This window comes from Gobio gobio (genome assembly GCF_949357685.1).
Source record: "Gobio gobio genome assembly, chromosome: 23".
In the NCBI taxonomy this organism is placed as follows: Eukaryota; Metazoa; Chordata; class Actinopteri; order Cypriniformes; family Gobionidae; genus Gobio; species Gobio gobio.
Genome location: NC_137119.1, coordinates 37,449,177 through 37,471,043, shown reverse-complemented (window position 1 = coordinate 37,471,043; position 21,867 = coordinate 37,449,177). Strand labels below are relative to the sequence as shown.

The 21,867-nt window shown below is 40.0% G+C and overlaps 1 protein-coding gene across 1 annotated transcript in view; it reads right to left on the bottom strand.

Moving 5' to 3' along the window:
- The window catches only part of ccdc178 (coiled-coil domain containing 178), a gene marked incomplete at both ends in the record, with an annotated part of 49,215 nt that overhangs the window by 2,123 nt on the left and 25,225 nt on the right, over positions 1 to 21,867 (bottom strand). The window contains 2 exons of the mRNA XM_079806838.1: positions 7,179 to 7,313; positions 17,618 to 17,767. Of these exons, the coding sequence (XP_079662964.1) occupies positions 7,179 to 7,313; positions 17,618 to 17,767 (285 nt within the window). The remainder of the gene's footprint in view (positions 1 to 7,178; positions 7,314 to 17,617; positions 17,768 to 21,867) is intronic.

The window sequence follows — 21,867 nt, the reverse complement described above, 5'->3', positions numbered from 1 at the left end:
GAGTCTGAGGTAACGCAACTCTGTTTATCGTATTAGATATATCTGAGTGTGTTGAAAAGGAAGTTATGACGTTCGCGTGGCGGCTGCTATGACACTTGTTCACTCTGCAGTGAGAGTAAAGTGTTTCACTGAATAAAACAGTGATATGATTAAAGATATGACGCAATCGACAGGCGACTCCCTCACACGCATAGCTCACACGTCCCGGTTCCCTGGTTAAAATAGCAATTTCTCACGATTTACAAATAGTTGGAAACATTTGGGATATTCTAAGTACTCAACTGAACAAAATATATAACACTGGCCTAGTGGTTTCTGGATATTTTACTGCAAAAATCCTACATAGTTCACCTTTAATAATAAAACATTAAAAACGAAATACTATGGCATAATTTTAGGTTTGAAACCTTTCATATGAACACATTTTTATAAATATCTGTCAGTAGTTTTAAAGCTGTTGAGATAATTGAAAAAGTTTTGTCTAGCAATTTGTATATTCTCAAATGTCAGGGTGGCACAACTGCAAACATGGCTCTTTGATTATGAATTGACAAGGTAATAACAGTGAACATGATAATGCATCATCCAGAGGAGCCCAACTGAGGCAGAGTGAAAAGGTTTGTAGATCGCTCTCAAATACTGGTAAAAACGTCTAATTTCAAGTGTGGGTAGGTTGGTACACTTTCCATGTCAGGAGGAAACTATTTGGTTGTACCGCCTGACATAAAAAGTAAAATAAATAAATAATTAAAACACTTTGAAATGTTAAAAACTGAAACTTGTTTAAACACAATGTTCATTGCTCAAAAATATGTCAAATAAAATATACTGATTGCATCAGTTTTGACAAGACTTTTAAAAAAAAATTTGTTTGTCAATGACCCACAAGTATAAAATATATTATCCTACTTTTTTTTGTCAGAATACACATACTTTTGAAGGGTCGTCACTGGAGAAAGATGCCTGTAAAACGGATTAGATATGGTGTTTACAAGTCAAACTTTGACCCATTCCCCGAAACCTATAAAAGAGCGATGCTGACAACTTCAGACACTTTGATTTTGTACTGTACGACAGGAGATTGAGAAAGACAAAACAAAGAAACGAGAAAGACGGTGTGCGCCACACTCCTGGTGAACTGCGTGTGGGTTCAGTGCATGCCTGTTTTAAAAAACCTCAGCAACCAGTTTTTCTATTAAACTGCCTTGCACTGTCAACCAGCTTGGGAACTGAGCTGGCCTAGCCATGCAGAAATTTTCTGACTAACAATTATATCAGAAACAAGATCTTGGATTACAGTCCCTCGAGAGCAGCGCAGTGGGCGTTCGCTCCAATTATTACTGGCCATTCACAACTCTCCACCCTGCTCTCTGTTGTTAGCAATTGTCAATTATGCTATCCCTGGTGTAAACTTGCATAACCCGGAACTGAGTGCCCAATCTTGCAGTGGCGTTACGAGATGACAGGCTTGTACGCTTTCTCTATTTCATTTAACTCTTCCCCCCATCTCTCTACTTCAGTAGAGTTGCTTGGAAGCAGTCGTTTGTTCCTCAGGAAGACACAGGGACAAATCGGTGGAACCTGCAACCCTCAGCGGCTGAGGTTCCTCATGAGTAGATGGGTGGACATGTTTTGCTCGTGGTATCTTAGGGAGAGTTTTCACTGCTCGGACAGAATCAGCATTGATAAAAAGTCTTTGCACACAGGGCACTGAAATATTTGCGATAGTTTAAGATGGTTAAAGGTGGCATGCAATGGAAAATCAAAATGTCCTTGATATTTACACATATAAGAGGTTACTCTAAATTAAAAACATTCTGCAAGTTTCATATCTCAATGCCAACTCCCCGGTTTAAAATGAGTTTTTGTTTCCACTCTTCCGAAATGGCAGGATTTTTGAGAGGATCTGACATCGTTCTGTCCCTGGATGAGGACAAACAGCATTGAATTTTTAACGACGTGCCGGAGCGATGGAACGAGAATGCTTTTGTTTGTTCATCTCATTTCAAGTCCCCTTTATTTATTGCTTTATACATTGTTTCAAAGCAACTTCTCAGTGATAACAGGACAATTATGCATTTCGGCTGTTGTCCAGCTGAAGTCAGTTCAGTGTTGATTCAGTTCAACAGTTTTGCAAGCAAATTATGTCATTGTCCAGCCTCAGTTCAGCATTCAACAGCATCAGTACAGTCAGATCAATAATATCTGACTGTGACTTTGGTCAGATCAATAAAATTGTTGAATATTTGAAAATGGACTCTAAATTATTCTCAACAAGTTTTTTCTAAATAGACTATATTGCCAAAAGTATTGGGACATCCCTCCAAATCACTGAATTCAGGTGTTCCAATCACTTCTTTGGCCACAGGTGTATAAAATCAAGCACCTCGGCATGCAGACGCTTCTACAAACATTTGTGAAAGAATGGGACGATCTCAGGAGCTCAGTGAATTCAAGCGTGGTACCGTGATAGGTTGCCACCTGTGCAAACTTCGTGTGGCCTTCAGATGAGCTCAAGAACAGTGTGTAGAGCTTCATGGAATGGGTATCCATGGCCGAGCAGCTCATCCAAGCCTTACATCACCAAATGCAATGCAAATTTTGGTTGGGGTGGGATTATTGTGTGGGGTTGTTTTTCAGGTGTTGGGCTTGGCCCCTTAGTTCCAGTGAAAGGAACTCTTAATGACATACCAAGACATTTTGGACAATTTCATGCTCCCAACTTTGTGGGAACAGTTTAGGGATGGCCCATTCCTGTTCCAACATGACTGCGCACCAGTGCAAAAGACATGGATGAGCGAGTTTGGTTTGGAGGAACTTGACTGGCCTGCACAGAGTCCTGACCTCAACTCGATAGAACACATTTGGGATGAATTAGGGCGGAGACTGAGAGCCAGGCCTTCTCGTCCAACATCAGTGCCTGACCTCACAAATGATGAATCAAGAATGGTAAAAAATTCCCATAGACACACTCCTAAACCTTGTGGAAAGCCTTCCCAGAAGAGTTGAAGCTGTTATAGCTGCAAAGGGTGGGCCAACTCCATATTAAACCCTACAGATTAAGAGTGAGATGTCAGTTATTAAAATTCATGTGCATGTAAAGGCAGACGTCCCAAAACTTTTGGCAAGATAGTGTATCTTGTATTGAAATCTATGGCAGTTCCAAGTATTTTGTCTTCAGAGATAGTGGTTGTGGTTGCAATGGTTCGTTTTAATCAGACTCTATTACAGCGCTGGCCATCAAAAGGCACGTCACATCCTGTAGAGGATGGAGTGGATACAGTGTGATGACACTGGACATTTACTGTTTTTGAAAGCCCCTTGAAATTAAGTGTATGTTAGTTTTGTATACAAATTTTTAAACTTTTTTGATGCAAAACTCTATGATAACCTCATAAGCTAACCTCCAGAGACACAATATAAAGATCTGAAAGTGCATTGCATGACCCCTTTAAAGTATCTTCTTGGCTATGTTCACACTGTCAGTTTTGTGGATTGACAACCGCATTTACTTACAGGCGTGAGTCCCGTTCAAGCAACATTAAAGTAGCATCTCGAATACTGTCTGTATGAATGTGCACCAGGAGTCAAGCCTGTATTCTCTTACCAGTGATCAGAGTGACAGATATTACCAAAGTAATATCAAAGATGGCGACGTCTATCAAACTGAAAAGTCTTATCACTTTTGATATGACAAGAGTCGCGAGTTCATCCGTCAAATCTTCATTAACTGACATCAGCTTTTATATCTGGGTGGAGAGAGAAGCATTTGAGTCTCACAAAACTGACAGGAACAGTTCCGGACTGTATCTCACAGCTTATTTCTCCGTCACTGCAAGTTACTGAAAGCAAAGCCACACAAGAAAACCTGCAACAAACTGTAGACGCGTGTTTGTGCAGTGCGGCTCTCTCGCAATGTATGACACGACAGACAACAAGTTGTCCAGTCCGGTTCTGTTCACACAGTCGGAGAATGTGAGACCTGACATATAAATGCAGTTGAAACTCCTGTAAATACTAACTAACTGAAGTGTGTGTGAAAATAACCGTATTACGGACTCAAATACAGGACTGACAACCGTATTCTGCTGCTGTGTTAATGCCGCCCTTGTTCATGATGCTTCCAATATATGCAAACAAATTAAAGTAAAAAGACATAATTAAAAATAGTGCATATATAAAGAGAAATAAATCAAATCTATGCTAAATTAAAACATTGACAGTTTTGATATCATACTTCAGCGGCTTGATTTGTGTGTGTAAAAACTTGATACTTTTGGCAAGCATGCAAAAATAAAGAACATTTATTGTTTGCAAAGTGATAACCGTTGAGATATTATGAATGAACGTTAATTATCTCCACAGGGCCCGGGACAGCATTCTCTGATGTCCATCTGACAACGGCCCTGAATATATTAGTGATTTGAAATGTTATTGAAACATTACTTGAGAACTTGTATGGCTAGAAAATATCTGTTTGAGGCATTACCAAGATGGCTTGCTTTAAAAAGATTGTGTTCAATCCAGAAAGAAAATATCAAACACTACTGCTGGATGATTTACCCGTCTCTTAAATACTTTTAATTAATCCTTTGCTCAAATATTTTCTGCTCCTCTTTCTAGATCTTTGTCATTTAGTAAAATTGCATATTTAATTACCTCATAATGTCATGAGCGGCCCCAGACAGAGCCAGAGGCCCTCCGCAGCCCTTATGTCCCAAATGCCAGGGGCTGTCTGGCCATTGTATGGTAGACACAATACAAAGACAATGACAATAGGAAGCTGTGACAAACTAGACTTTCTAATAGCACAAGATTATTTATATACAAGCCTTTAAAACGAGGCTAGTGACTACACGACTTCCATAGTTTTGGGTCATTTGAGAATGGTGACGCTTTATTGCTTATTTCACAATGTAAAGTCTCCTATACACAATGCTAGCCTGTGTCTGGGGGGAGGAGATCAACACAGAGCTGTGACAAAGTTTAGAGTAAGGCTGCTCCTTTTGTCCTTCACACTCGGAGGAGCTTGAAGAACTCCTCGTCTTCATGCTCCATTCACCAGCCTGACTTCCAGAGCTGGCCTCCCCTGACTGAGCCACAAACACACCGCCGCTCACCTCATTATAAGCACGCATAGCACACCTTCCACTGAGACCAAATGCCTTTTGTGTTCGATCGTTCAAACATTGCGCTTGCATTATTCCAATATAGACAATATTAATATAAGTAATACTAATATAGATAATAATTCATTCATTTGTTAATGTGTTAGAAATTTAGATGTATGCATTATTTTTTTGTTGCTCTAAACATGCTAGACGGACGCTAGTCTCGCCATGAGCGGCAAATTTTTTAAGATGTCCTACTGATTGTGACTTTATGAGTGCAGTTTTACATATTAATAATAGTGGTCAAACGATAGTTTTTTCGAAGCATTATACAATGTCGATATCGATAATTAGAGAACGGGATGACAGATATTATGCCGATATGTGTGTGATAAGAGCGAAATGTAAAGTTACAAAGTTTTTTAACACAATATTCACAAAAAAAATTGAAAGCAAAAGTTCCATTTACTAGACTATTTTTTGGGTCGGACAAAAGCGAATTCTAATTACACTGTCAACTAGCCAAGTGTACATTATGATAATCTCAAAACGGCCAAATTTCTTCATATATATCGATCTGGCCAATATATCGGTCTATGACTTCTATATTCTTATATGATGCTTATCAAATTTTAATTTATTATTCATTATTGTTAGGGATGCACCAATATGAACAATTGAGCAGATTTAAAGGGGGGCTCTATTATATGTATTCTGACCACTGATCTATATCGATCAGTGATTCTGACTTATTTACACTGTTAAAGAGTGGGATTCTCATGCTAAACATAGCCAAAATGTCAAAAAACGAGTTGGACGTATCACGGTGTATTTCTGTGCCAAATACACTCCTTCAGGATTCGAATACTTTTCGGACCTGTATGACTTTATAAAGGGCTGAATAGCTTGAATGTGCACTTCTCCCGCATTAGTGTGTGTGCGCACATCAACCAGAGCGAGAGCAAGAGCAAGAGTGCGCTCATCAACGAGCTCGGGTTACGGAAGCCGTCGGCAGCACTGTCATTTTGTTTTTAGACCATGAAATCAACAATATCACTAAAGAAGTGTGTTTTTGGTTGTGAGGGAAAGATAACTGTGTTCAGCTTCCCAAATAACTATTCGGGAATAGTTCTGCAAGTGTGTTTGTTTGTTCCCGGTCATGAGTGGAAACTGCAGGCGGTGAGTGGAACTGCATCAAATGTCTGTGTTTTGTTGGCAACCGGCTCATAAGTGCATATAATGTCAACAACACAAACGTTTAGTGAATCCAAAGTTATCCAGGGATAATGCCATGATGTATCATGTGTGTGCTTGTGACTCTTTAGCTCCGCCCCCCCTGCACGCATGCACGAGTTTGGCTGTTTCCGGAAAGAATCGGTACAGCGTATCTGTCTTTTATATATATGATAAAACTAAGGACTCTTCAGAGATGTCAAGGATGCAGTACTACTCTATAGGTACTCAAGATTAATATGAGATTGGCAGAAACTGTGTGTGTTATGTACCCTTTCAGCCAATAACCGATATATTGACAAAATTTGTATATCATTTTTGAGAGCCTGATTACAAAAACAAAAGTCTCACCATTAAAACCCATGTCCCAAGCACAAAATTATAATGTTCTCATGATAATTTTATGTAGCCTATATGACAGACTTGCACTGCACATGTTGCACTTAACCGTATTTTCCTTTTTTGAAGTGATTCCAATCATATTTCGAGCAAAACCATCAGTGCGCATCTGAAGTGTCTCAGCTGAAGGAAATAATCCATTATTTATCGGCTTTAATACATTGGCCAAATTTTCTTACGATAACATTAAAAATGAACATGTATTGGCTGATAACCGATATGTTTCATGGAAGAAAGACATTGTGAGGGTAAGTAAATAATGATCGAATCCATTTTTTTGTTGTGAATTATTCCTTTAAGGACCAACCTCATCTTAACCTCAACAAGCATTCACCTGAATGGGACCCATTGTAGTATATAGTGCAATACTTACAAATAGTGTTGTGTGTGTGTGTGTGTGTGTGTGTGTTTGTAAGGGTACTAAAGAGCCCATACCTGGAGGGCTTTCATTTTCTGGTTGTTCTGGTTGGAGAGGGTCTGGAAGCGGGCCAGCTCTGCCTGGCTGTAGACGCTGCGGTGTTTGAAGTATTTTAGTATGGCTTTGTGCATCCTCTTCTGCAACAAAGAAAGCTGAGGAAGAAAGAAAGAAAGAGGGAGAGAGAGAGAAAGAGAGGGGGAATTGGTAAGGCAGGAGAGGAAATTAATGGCAGTGTTCAAGAAGAATGATGGAGGGGAATAGAGAAAGCAGTCAATAGCCCATTCTGCAGTACACGGGGCTGACAGGAATTTCACAGTCTCTTGCTCTCCCTGCCCACTCATGTGCACTGGGCGGAAACCAGTCACATCTGGCTGCCAGGATGGGGGGTTAATTTTCTCTAAATGCTTCAGCGGTTTTGTTCTAGCTCAGGCAAACTCGGTGACTGCAAAGCTGATGAGTAAAATATTTCGACTTCACTCACTTTAACTTTATACCAATCCCCTCCAGACATATTTTACACATACACAAAAAGTCATGAACCCCCTGCCGCAACGAGAAATTATTCCGAGTATACTGGAAAAACATAAAAAAAAATGAGAGAGAGAGAGAGTGTGTGTGTGTTTGTGTGTGTGAGAGAGAGAGAGATTAGAGAAGAAAGAAAGAAAGAAAGCATGCTGCTCTCTTTATTATTTGTGCAGTTTTCCAGAAAAAAAAGGGGGTTTCAATTCGGAGGGATGTCGTCCCTTGTTTCGCCCCATCTCTTCTCTCTTCCTTTAAGCTTATCATTGCTTGGCAATGTGTTCTTCGGAGCATGAAAAAACTAAAGCGAATTAGCTCAGCCTTTAACTGAACGAGTACAAAAAAATGTCCTTTATGGAGCCGTGTCAAAAAAAACCCTGTGCTATCCTATTAATGCCACAAGTAACAATAGTTACAATATACCGTAGAAAGAAATGTGCAAAAATAAATATCAAAAAGACTCTAGTCAAAGTGATGCAAGATACTAACCTCATCCATAATACACATACTTGCTTCTCTTGTAACAACCCAACTTTTGAGATGTATACAATGCAATTTCTGCTAGGCCTTCAGGGATACAATAGCAAAACCTGCCACCAACCTTTTGTTTACAAGCATTAAACTGATTCTGGATGTTTAGGTAGGCCCATGGTTTGTACATTTCACCACTGCAAGGGGGCGCTCTAGCTCTCTTATTCAAACTAAACTGGCAAATCCAACTAAACTGGCAAAATGCCAGTGCGTCATTGTATATGATAACCTGTATTATATATAAAAGTGATATGTTGATGTTGAGGACATAGCTGCAGTGTCTATAGTCAATTGATAAAAGTGCAAAACAAAGACCAATTATGGTCAGCATAACCAAAGGATGCCACATAAAAAATGTAATGCCATCTGTCACTTGCACACTAATGCAGATATTTAGATGTGCATTGCTATACTCTAAATGACAGAAAATAACTTACTTGCCACACTTTACAATTACATACACACGCATACATTTTTCCCATTAAATATTTAGAATTTTCACTCTTGGGTGAAATATTCCTGATATACACTATCTTGCCAAAGGTTTTGGGACGCCTGCCTTTACATGGACACAAACTTTAATGACATCCCATTCCGTAGGGTTTAATATGGAGTTGGCCCACCCTTTGCAGCTATAACAGCTTCAACTTTTCTGGGAAGGCTTTCCACAAGGTTTAGGAGTGTGTTTATGGGAATTTTGACCATTCTTCTAGAAGCGCATTTGTGTGGTCAGGCGAGAAGGCCTGGCTCTCAGTCTCCGCTCTAATTCATCCCAAAGGTGTTCTAGCAGAGTCAGGACTCTGTGCAGGCCAGTCAAGTTCGTCCACACCAAACTCACTCATTCTTGTCTTTATGGACCGACGCTTTGTGCACTGGTGCGCAGTCATGTTAGAACAGGAAGGGACCATCCCCAAACTGTTCCCACAAAGTTGGGAGTATGATATTGTCCAAAATGTGATGGTATGCTGAAGCATTAAGAGTTCCTTTCACTGGAAGGGGCCAGTCCCAACCCCTGAAAAACAACCCCACACCATAATGCAGTCAGGCAAGTACCGTTCTTCTGGCAACCGCCAGACCCAGACTCGTCCATCGGATTGCCAGGCGGAGAAGTGTGATCGTCACTCCAGAGAACATGTCTTCACTGCTCTACAGTCCAGTGGTGGAGTGCTTTACACCACTGCATCTGACGCTTTGCATTGCATTTGTTAAGGCTCGGAGGCAGATGCTCGGCCAATGGAAACCCATTCCATGAAGCTCTACACACTGTTCTTTAGCTAATCTGAAGGCCACACAAAGTTTGGAGGTCTGTAGCTGTTCACTCTGCAGAAAGTTGGCGACTTCTGTGCACCTCAGCATGTTCTGTGATTTTTTTTGTGGCCTACCACTTCATGGCTGAGTTGCTGTTGTTCCCAATTGCTTCCACCCGAGAGCGACCCATTCTTTCACAAATGTTTGTAGAAGCGTCTGCATGCCTAGGTGCTTGGTTGTATACACCTGTGGCCATGAAAGTGATTGGAACACCTGATTTCAATGATTTGGAGGGGTCATCATACTCAGATTCTAGTCAGAATATGAGTCTGATACTGCTCCATTGGGCTGTGATTATGAGGCGTGTTTCAACCGAACCAGGAAAGAAAATGCCTCTGTACTCAATTGGATAGACCTACAACCAATCAGAGCAACGGAGTAAGTGACGCATGTTGAGCGACGCATAGTTGTCAACAGAAGTCAACTGTAAGATGAGTGTAAACTATCTTTGCCGGTGTTGTAAAAATTAATTAAAATTTAAAATTAATTACTCACTATCATGTCGTTCAACACCCGTAAGACCTCCGTTCATCTTCGGAACACAAATTAAGATAATTTTGTTGAAAGCTGATGGCTGAGAAAGGCTTCAGATAGGCCTCCATTGGCATTCAGTACATTTACTCTCCCAAGACCCATAAAAGGCACTTAAAACGTCGTTACAAAGTCCATCTCACCACAGTGGTTCTACAATAATTTTACGATGTGACGACAATAGTTTTTGTGCGCAAAAAAAAATCAAAATAACACCTTTATCCAACTTTTTCTTTTCTTCCATGTGTGCCTCCGCGACGCATGCGCGAGAATATGACGCAGATCCGACGTTCGGACACATGACCCAGAAGCGATTTGTTTACAAGCAGAGGAAGACGCGCGTATCTAAGCTGTTGAATTCTACATTGATCGTGCTTTAGGTCTCAGCGTAGTTCTCAAAATCGGTCTAAAGTGTGCATTTCATGGATTCCCGAAACCCGGCGCTACGTCATATTCTCGCGCATGCGTCGTGGAGGCACACACAGAAGACAAGAACAAGTTGGATAAAGGTGTTATTTTGTTTGTTTTTTGCGCACAAAAACTATTGTCGTCGCATCGTAAAATTATTGTAGAGCCACTGTGGTGAGATGGACTTTGTAACGACGTTTTAAGTGCCTTTTATGGGTCTTGTGAGTGTAAATGTACTGAATGCCAATGGAGGCCTATCTGAAGCCTTTCTCAGCCATCAGCTTTCAACAAAAATATCTTCATTTGTGTTCTGAAGATGAACGGAGGTCTTACGGGTGTCGAACGACATGAGGGTGAGTAATTAATGACAGAATTTTCATTTTTGGGTGAACTAACCCTTTAAGGATACACGGAGTACTTACCAACACGATCATCATTTCTGAGAGAAATAGTAATAGAAATAGGTGAATGCATAAACGAACAAGTTCTCAGTGTATGATTAGAATGAATTCAACCCAAGCGCTCTTTGGTGACGTGCATGATTACTTTACTGTTGATCATCTGTCCATCATCGTATAAAGCCCGCCCAGACAATTTCATTGGTTCGAACAGCTCTGGTTCGAGTATAGTTGCTCCACAACGGATCAAGTCCAGAGCTTCCCGACCTCTAATGTTGTGGGCGGGGCTAAATTCGGCGGGCTTCCAGGCTAGGGTGTCCCAACACTTTTGGCAATAAAGTGTGTATATATATATATACATATATACCATTTTATGCTGTTTCTAGCCACATAAATAATGCTTTTAAACACCGTCTGAATCTATTCCTCATGATAAATGTGGTGTGTCAGTTTCATTCATATGGAGAAGGGGTCTTAATAGACATCTGATAAAAATACATTCTATTCAGGCTATTCATAATGGACCCTATACATACGCGGCATGGCATGGAAAGCCTTTCAAAAATGTTAAGCCGTCATAAGAATCCATATTTAATTGAGCGCAGCTTGGCCTACACGTCCTTACAGAAACGTATAGAACTTTAAGAAGAGCTCATCGTAAACCTCTAGGAGATGCGACTGCATCCGCTCTGAAGTAGAGAAAGCCGCACCAGTCTGCAAATAAACAACAAACTGTAAAAAGGCTGAATACTGAGTAAAAGAAAATCAGGCTTTGATCATGAGCGTGGAGAATCCCGTCCACAGGATTTGCCTTTTGCATGCATTTCTCACTTGATAACATTCATGTAGTTAGATGAGGAGTTGTACGAGTATTAGTCTTTTGGGGAACAAACAATGTGTCTTGCTCTTCAGTAGAGTTTTACCATCAGCGGTAGAATAACAAATCATATTAAAATGATCTACAGCTAAAAAAAAATGCTATGTACTTAAAATGACAGATTATGTGTAGATCAGTATAACTAGTAATAATCTCTAGCAACAACAATGGTACCATAACAATAACAATCCGTGGACTAATGTCATGTATGAAAGACACAAAGCTTTAAAGCTGAAGTGTGCCTTTTTTTGTTTAAATACTTTCTCCTATTATAGTTATATGTGAAGATATCACAAAGTAAGACATTTGTAGGTTAATTATCACACAATGTATAATTACTGTGGTGCTACTGAAACAATGCCCTAGGTGGTTTAGTTTGTGAACAAATGTGTGTTTCAAACAAACCTTTTAAGGGAACCAATCATTTCAACGAACAAAACACAGTTCAGAGATTTGTTTTGAGTCTGAACGAAACTCGGAGAAGCACTGAATGAACTCGTTCTTGATGAAAAATTACGTAAAGAGGTTATTAAAACTCTATTTTTGGCACATTTTAATAGCTTTATAACTCAAAGATTAAACTTTCTACATTAAATAAAATCCAAAAATTATATTTTGCATGATCATGATTTGTGGGGAGTCTCTTTCTAGAGACTCTTAGTAGATTCTAGCTATGCTTTCTAAATATGTTTTGGTCATGGATGACTAACGAATCTTGTTTTGGTTACACTTTATTTTACAGTCCATGAACTTACAGTGTAGTTACCCAAGAAAGTACTGGTAATATAAGGTAACTACATGGGTTACGGTTAGGTTTAGGTCTATGTTCAGGGTTAGTACCTAGTTATAACCCAGTTATTGCAATTACTATATTAAGTACATAGTATGTATATACAGAACAGGACTGTAAAATAAAGTGCTACCCTTGTTTTTTTAAAGAATCAGATCAGTTAATGATTCATAGCTCAAAAAGAAATCCACTTTGACAGCAACTACAGTATAATGATGTAACCTACAGCAAGAGCAACTGAACAAATCAGTAAATTAACAAATCTTTCTGATGAAGGGATAAAAAAAAAGACTGTTACAGAGATGAATTAAAAATCGCCACTGTTAAGGGAAGAGTATAGGCAATTTTCGGAGAGATGAAAATCGTACACAAAATAGGACTTTTTACCATTGCATTCGGACCAAATGCAATGATTAGACAAACATTTTATGGTCCTACGTTTTCCTCAGATGATATATATACTTATTTCGACCACTTAACTTAGTTATTGCTATCAGGATGTGAAGAGACTTTCAACCAGCATAGCAAAATCGGTTCCGAATGCAATGATTGGACGAACATTTTATGGTCCTACACCTTCCACAGACGATATATATACATATACATACATTTAGCCCACTTAACTTAGTTATTGCTATCAGGATGTGAAGAGACTTTCAACCAGCATAGCAAAATCGGTCCGAATGCAATGATTGGACGAACATTTTATGGTCCTACACCTTCCACAGACGATATATATACATACATTTAGCCCACTTAACTTAGTGATTGCTATCAGGATGTGAAGAGACTTTCAACCAGCATAACAAAAAATGTTTCTGGAACAAATCAACTATAAGTAAAAATGTTCATCCAATCATTGCATTCGGTCCGAATGTAATGATTGGATGAACATTCTACGGTCCTACACCTTCCACAGACGATATATATACATACATTTAGGGTGTTTTCACACTTGGTGAAACCGTCGGTTGATCGTCCGAGACCATCTGGGTACGGTTCGCTTACAGCTAATGGTACGGTTTGCTAAAAATGTCCATTGTGAACACAAATCAGTTGATTTTTCCATTTGCAAATTCCAATGTAGTTTGGTCATCAGATGCTTCCGTACAAATCGTCTGTTCATCATGGCTGCTTCTTCAATCAGATCTCCACAAACTATTCGTTCACAACAAATGTTTACTGTCTGTCATTTTAAACACGTGCAAAATGTGTCAGAGAGAAGTGGCTGCGCGCCTTGCCAGTTTAACATTTTTGATAAACGGTTTTACGAGGACACACACCGAAAGTACATGCACAGAAAAGCAGCTGTCTTACAGCTTTCTTACTTCATTTTTTACTTGAATGCTGTTTTTAGGTATACCTACTGTACCTGGACAAATTTAATTTAAGTTTAATGAGTTTGGTTGCCCATATAATCTTAAGATATTGGGTTAAACTTATTTGGCTTGCTGCCCACTGATGAGGGACTCGATGAAGCAGCTTCAACTCGAGCTCTGATATATACCCCCCACAGTGACTAAATATAGGATACGATTATGTAGGGCAAGGTACCTAAGATGAAGGTGGAGTTCGGGGAGGTGGTGGGATGCTGGAAGCTGAGACTGAGGAGAGTTAAGCAGCTGTTTATATATACTCTGGCTGCTGGCTGTTGATTGGAAGATTAGATGAGCTCACTCCTCCCTAAATTACGTTTAGGAACTTCACTTATTTCATTTACATCTTTCTTTTATTATATTTGCCCTATTGTTTTTTTTTCTATCCGCTATTATCATTGCCTTCAGCAATACAAAAACATGATTCAGGGAAAACGATTCAAAATAAATGTTATTTATAAAGGTGGATATGTGATATAGTGCAAGAATATGGAATTCAAACTCCTGCTGTGTGAAATGTTTTCTGACTGAAAAATACATCTGCGATGACCGACAGCCAATGAGAGAGCAAGATACAGGGCAGGGGGAGGTTCAGGGAGGAGTTATAGACCATAATATCAGTATTTTAATAGATATATTTACATTTCTATCAAACAGAAACAAAGCACAAACATTTGCTTGACCATCCGCAACAGCAGCACACTGCAAAATTATTTATGTACCTCCAAATCTCTTTGCAGAACACAAATTGCTCACTGTGTCTCCCCAACCATTTCCTCCGCCATAATCTTTTTTCTTTTTCTCCCTTTTGCTGCAAATCAGCGCACAGACAATTTGGACCGCAAGTTTCTGCACTGCAGCCTATATTTTTAATAACAATTCCAGTCTCGCGCGAGAACTCCGGTTTGACGCAGATGTGATCTCGCGTTGTTTCCTTCTCACTTCTCGCGTGTGTTTTGTTGTGAAACGTAATTTGCGGACGGGACAGAGCTGTCGCCGATTCTTCCTCTTGTACAGTCATGCAGTGTGAAACCCCCTGTAGCCGATCCATTGTGCAGTGTGAACACAGCAGCAACTGAATGCTGGCCCAGATAGTCATGCAGTGTGAAAAGAGCAGTGATCTGACGAGTTTGAAAATCGTGCAGTCTGAACTAGGCATTACCCTTTAAGATTAGGATCTGAGTCCTCTTTCAGGGACAGGGACAGGGACAGTGTAAACATAAAGAGAACTGGGTCCTTTTTCACTTGGTTCACCTCTTGGTCCACCTCTTGGTCCAATTAAAGGAGTCTGAGTTCGGTTCTTTTAAAGAGGACTCAAGTGTGAAAACACCCTTACTGTGCGTTCACACCAGACACAACGTGCGCAAATAAATTGAGCTATTCGCGCGTAGTTGGACACTGGAACATTTTGAGTTTACTCGCGTGTGACATTCACTTCACAACAGACGCAAATTCGCATCATGGAAGGGGCGTCTGCCAGGCAGCTCCAGTCTTGTTGCGAAATGGCTGACATGGATTGTTTTAAAATACAGCGAATAAGCTCAATTTGCTAGCTTTAGCTAGCTGTAGTCTCAATATGTATATATAGCTCAAATTGAGTAAAGAGCGTTTTTTACAACTTACCAGACAGACTGTCCGTCCTCCTCACTCACTTTCTTCCAAGCAAGATCCTTTTTATCGCTGTTTCTATAAAGTACGAAGATATATCATACAGCTCCGGGTATCCACATATGATTTTGTCCTCATTGTTGTCACTACTAGACCAAGCTCCTGATTGGTTAACGCGGTGCGAATATCCGGCAAAGTTCAGATTTTTCAACTTGCGCGATTCGCACGAATCACGCTTTACGTGCGCCAAACGGTCAATTTGCGCCGTGTCATTCGCACAAATCGCTCCGCAGAATGTCAATTCGCGTCTTTGCATTGACTTAACATGTAAATCACTCGCGATTAAAGGCCCTTTCACACCGGACGTGTAACGAAAAAGCGAAGCGGAAAAACTAATATTTTGTGTGCGATTAGTTCACATCAAAACTAATCACATCAGCCGCGACGCGAGTTTGCGACGTCAGTGATGTTTCAGAGCTCCAACATTCCAAAACATTTGCGGCGACAGCTGAGGAAACATGGACACTTCATTATCCAGTGAAGATGAGCTTTTCATTTTATTTAAAAGACAGAGAAGAAGGGTTTTGGGTGCAACCAGTCTTAAAGAACAGAGAGTCTGAAGGGAAGTATCATGCTAATCTTCTACAGGAGCTAAAACTTTATCATGGCCGGTTCCGCACTTACTTCAAATGTCCGTGGGACAATTTGTGGAGCTCGAGAGAGACGGTAGCACCGCATCTAAAGAGACAAACACACACTTCAGGAACCAATCGATCCGGAGCAGCTGTTTCCAGTTGTGTTTCCAGTTGAGTCACAATGTAAACATTTAAGTGCCACAGTCGTACTGATGGAAACACATTCACTTTCCATAGTCGCGGACACAATTAGGTTAGAAAAAAATCAACGAGTTTTAACTCAAAAGGTTATGTTATCGTTGTCTGTAGCCTACAGTGGGCAAACATCTGCATTTGTACAGCTGTAATCTCATGAGAAATGCGATACCTGGCAAAGGTTAATGTTGATTGAATAGCTAAAGACATCAACTGGACATTTCGTGACCTTTGTTTCCTTGTATGTGATTGGTTTAAGCCTTTTCTGTCGCTGCGAGTGTTCAAAAAAATCGTCATCGAAACGAAAAAAATAAACATCGTTTTTTCGCCACAGCACATTCGCGGTCGGTGTGGAAGCACTCATTACACAAACAGCTGATCAAAAAATAAAACAATGGCGCGAATTACTCGCGCGTCAAAATCGTGTCCAGTGTGAAAGGACCTTAACGCTTCATTCGCGTCTGGTGTGAACGCACCATTAGACCACTTAACATAGTAATTGCTATCAGGATGTGAAGAGACTTTCAACAAAAAATGTTTCTGGAACAAATCACCTACCCTGCCTTTAATTGCTCTGTTTGAGCATCCTGTCCAAACTACCTTTATTCTTTAGGCAACCAATGGCAGATGAGGGGAGCTTTTTTTTAATTATTATTTTTGCATTTCCTTTACGTGACACTAGCATTGAAATGACACACTTCAGCTTTAACCTCTTACTGAAAACATCTTTGCATTGACAAGTGTTTGTTGTTATATACCAATATACAGAGCCATATAGTGTTTGGGAATGACTAATGCACTGCACTCTATAGATACACACTGCACTTACACAGTACAGCTTTGATGAATACCAGCAAAACCACCCATCCTTTAGTGATGGACGTACATGTCATATTAGCATTTTCCCAAACGTTCCCGAGATGCTGGTTCTTGAGAGCGTTTGCATCTGCCACGCGCCTGTTTCCTCTCGCTGCCATGTGAGATGGAATAAACACACATGCACGCCAGAGCAACGCTGTCATGAAGCTTATCTCATCGTGATTAGATTACTGCAGTGGCCTCCTAGCTGACTGCCCAACTAAAACCAACCACCTATGACAGGCTGTGTGGAGCACGCCTGCGCACGCTAGTCCGCGCAAACCTCTCTCTCATCACTATTTTGCATGCCTGCTGTCTATCTCTGATGACAAAGATAGACAACCACATCATTCACACATGCAGAAAATAGCCTTGATGTATACATGCATACGGAAGAAGCCACAGAGAAAGAAATGTGTTACCTGCTTGTGATCTTGGACTTGGGCCTCTGCTCTGTTTCTTCTGTTCAAAACACAAGCGGCTTCTTGTCTGGCGATCATTAGAGCTCTCAGCAGTTCTTGGTACTCTTGTGCTAACTTCGGATTGTCTTTTAGTGCTTTCTGTAGATTAACCTGGAACAGATTTGCACAGGATGTTCTCCGTCAGCTTCTGAAAGACTCTAATATGTTATAATGATAGGACAGCATGAAAAAAAGGACAAAGGATATTTAAAGGAATAGTTCACTCGATAAATTTGTGTCATCCTAAACCTGTATGGCTGTAATGTTGTTGAAGAGGCACTTTTCCATGCAATTACAATAAATGGATCAAAGCTTTATTAAAGGACGCAAAAGCTGATTGACGTATGCACTATATTTCAAGTATTCTGAAGCCATACGACAGCTTTTTGTGAGGAACAGTCTGAAATTTAAGTTATTCACTGATAATCTTGCCCTCCAGTGGGCTGTTAACCTCTCTGACCGGATCATTGAGTCAGTGAGTTGAACTCGAGAACCGGATTAGTCCGATTCATGAACAAATCATTCAGTTTTGTGAACTGGATCAACTGATTCATTAAAAACAGTCGATTCAAAAGAATGATTAATCCATGACGAGACATTGCAACTTCTATCATGAACTAATATGAATTTTCCATGGACACTCAATTTTGTTTTGTTTCTCACAATTTTGTCAGAAGACGTGTGGACCACTTTCACTGTATGGTTTTTTAAAGCTGTAATTAAAACAAAATATTATTGGAGTATGTTTTACAAGAAAATAGTCATTTTAGTTAAAATTTTCACTTTCACTTCAACGTGTTACTTGATGTTTCTTTATAATTAAATGTTACATTTAAAAAAGTCAAAAATATGATATATGATACATTTTCATTTTAGGTGAGCTATTCCTTTGGTTCCTTTATCTTTTAAGATTGAACATTGGTCTGGGGAGTCTGCTCTGTATTTTCTACTGCACAGGAGGTGTTATCAACAGGCATAGTTCAAATAACTCTGTACGCAATTGGATAGTCCTTCAACCAATCAAACCACAAGGGGCGTGATCAACAGGCATAGTTCAAATGACTCCATACGCAATTGGATAGTCCTTCAACCAATCAGACCAACGATCCATCGTTTCTCTATACGCCATTGTGTTAAACCCGCCAATAGCGTGCCAGTTGGATAAGCCGGTTTGTGATTGGTCCTTGCGAATTTGTAACAGAAGCAGTACAGAAATATGTACAGGTTTCCAGACTGAGCTGCAGGGCGAAATCAAATCGCCGGCAGATCGGGCTGGGTTTACTTTAAAATAAAGGTGAAAGGTACAGCAATGGGGAAAAATTATGTTGTAAGCAATGTTTCCAGAACATACATAACAAGTGTAAAGCTGGAGATCCTCCCGAGACCAACCCAGACCAACACTGGGTTATGTGCAAAAGACTTTCTGCTGTATTTGAAGATTAAAACAATGATTTAGCGTCTAGATTTGATCAACCGGCAACTTGAATTCCCATTTACATTTGGCAGACCTTCTTCCTAAAGCGACTACTTCATTCATTTTATCAGTGTGCGCAATCCCTGGGAATCAAACCCACAACCTTGCACTTCCATTTCACAAAAATAAGTTTGTGTAAAATGATTAAACAATATAGTCACACTTTAGATTAGCATCCAATTCTCAATAAAAACTAACTATTAACGATTAACCTCAATAAACTCATAATTACTGCTTATTATAGTTAGTAAGGTAGCTTTTGTAGCATTTAAGGGCGTTTTCACACCTAAAAGTCTGCACCAAGGTCCGAACTGAAGTTCGTGTGTTGATACATTTTATACATTCGGTTAGTTTTGGTTTGGTTTCACATCGCAATTATGCGAGCGCACTAAAGAACTTTACATGACACTTGCGTCCACTCGTCATCATCTATGTGTGCTGCATCTTGACATTGATTGGTTTGTAAATGGACGTACGTCTGACGTCAGCGTCTGTGACAAGAATGAATTAACGGACGCATATCGTTGCCACTATTGAACAGTGCGCATTGCTTGACTACTTTCTTTTCGTTACGTTTAAAAGTGGACATTTCAAGCTTTGACATATTTCTCATGTTTGTGAGACAATTAAGGCCTGTTCACACTGGGACGATTTTCGCGCGCGTTTATCGCCGACGTTTAACGCCTCGTGACTAAACAATGGGCACCAATGTGAGTGTGCACACCGACGCGCAAAACGCCAGGCGTAAGAGCGTCATTTTAAAAAAAAACGCCTCGGGTTCGTTTTTTTATTTTGACGCGGCGCGTTAAAAACTGGCCGACCAATGAGATCAGCGATTTTGTTCACGTGCCTGGAGCTGCTGAAGTGACAGTAAAACACGACTTGGTGGCGCTCAAGCACAAAATTGGTCTTGCCGCGCACACATTGATACGACGAAGAAGTAGTAAGTAGACAAAGAAGAAGATGAGCTGCTAATGCTGCTTGCCAGTTAGCAAAAAGTGTGTGAATGGTTTTGGCCATATACATAATATATCTGTGGTTTTGGCAAGCACGTAAAATACTGTCTCTCTTCTTCTGTGTGACAAGCGAGTGTCAGAAGCGTAAAGTGCCGCAGCACCACCTTGTGTACCGGGAGCGCTATCTACTGAATGTGCACGTTCACTTGACGCATCGCCAGTGAAAATCGTTTGGGTGTGAACACTCAAGACGCACCGAAAAACGTCACGAAAAACGCTGGCGATAAGCGCGTGCGATATTCGTCCCGGTGTGTACAGGCCTTTAGCCTGCTGAGTTTTGGTTGTTTTGAGACGCGCACCAGTTCATGTGCAAAGCATGGGATCGCTCCCACGATTATTGTCTGTTATAGACTATTTGCTTCTTATTTATTAAATCCAGGCAATTGTCTGATTAAACGTTGATTAAAATTAAGATACAATTTATACAAAACGAAATTCACATTAAAGAAAGGCTTTCTAAGCAAAATCATACAAAATTTCTTTCAAAATCATTTCTGACCTTCTGTCTTCTGACATATTCCGCATCTTTTCACTTTTCATAATCAATGTAGCCTAGATGAAATTTAAAAATAACATTATAATATTTAAACATAAACAGGAACTTCCTGTAAAAGGTCTGAAAGTACGAACCATACAGAAAATGCTTTCACACTAGAAACCAACCGAACCTTTGTTCAGTTTGATCTGTTTGGTCCGGACTGTGGTACGGGGGAGGTTTCACACCTGTAATTTTGATTCGGACCAAACTGAAAAGTCCGAAAATCCGGACCAAACAAGGTAGGTGTGAAAGCGCCCTTAGTTTAGGTATTGGGTAGGATTAAGGGATGTAGAATATGGTCATGCAGAATAAGGCATTAATCTGTTCTTTATAAGTTCTAATAAACAGCTAATATCCTAGTAATATACATGATAATAAGCAACTCGTTAATAGTGAGAATTGGACCCTAAACTAAAGTGTTGCTAACAATACATATAGGCTACTGTTCAAAATGAAAACAAAAAGTATTATGACATGCATGTAGTGTCACTTAAGTGTCCAAAAAATTTTGTGGCAAATGTATGTGCCTATGTGCATGTGATTGTGTCATGTTTATTTGCATTTAGTTTGTTTTACACCCAAATGGTGAAAGCAAACCTATTGGAATACAGTAACTCAAGTAATCATACAGCTCTTGAGGAAGTCTGTAAACAAATTACGATAAATAACAGTCTGATTTGCTTGTCTCCACAATCTCCACAACCCTGTGTCAGCATCGGACACGTGGAGAAAGGGGGGAGAGAGAGAGAGAGAGAGAGCTATGAGAAGAAAGATGAAGAGAGAAAGAGAAGAACATTTTCTGCTCTACCTGGGAATAAGGAATAATGAAGTGTGTCTGGGCAGTAAAACGACCCAGCGCTAAACTGATGAGTTTAACCCAGCGCCGAGAGTGGCAGTAAACATGACAAATGCCGGCTATTGATTTAAAGCTTAATTACTGCATGCAGTGCTGACAAAACCCGTCTGATGCACCTCTGAAATGTAAATGGGACAAATTACACTTCATTGGCCATAAGAAACTGATGGTGTCTGCACTTTGCATCCTACTGCTTTTCTACTCACTGAGCGTCTGACTTCATCAAGTAAACAAGCTACATGAGAATATGATGAGGGGAGAGAAAAAAAACCCAATTCAGCTAGTGAGGAAGTCACAGTGGAGTGTGTCCATAAGTGTAAGTTACAT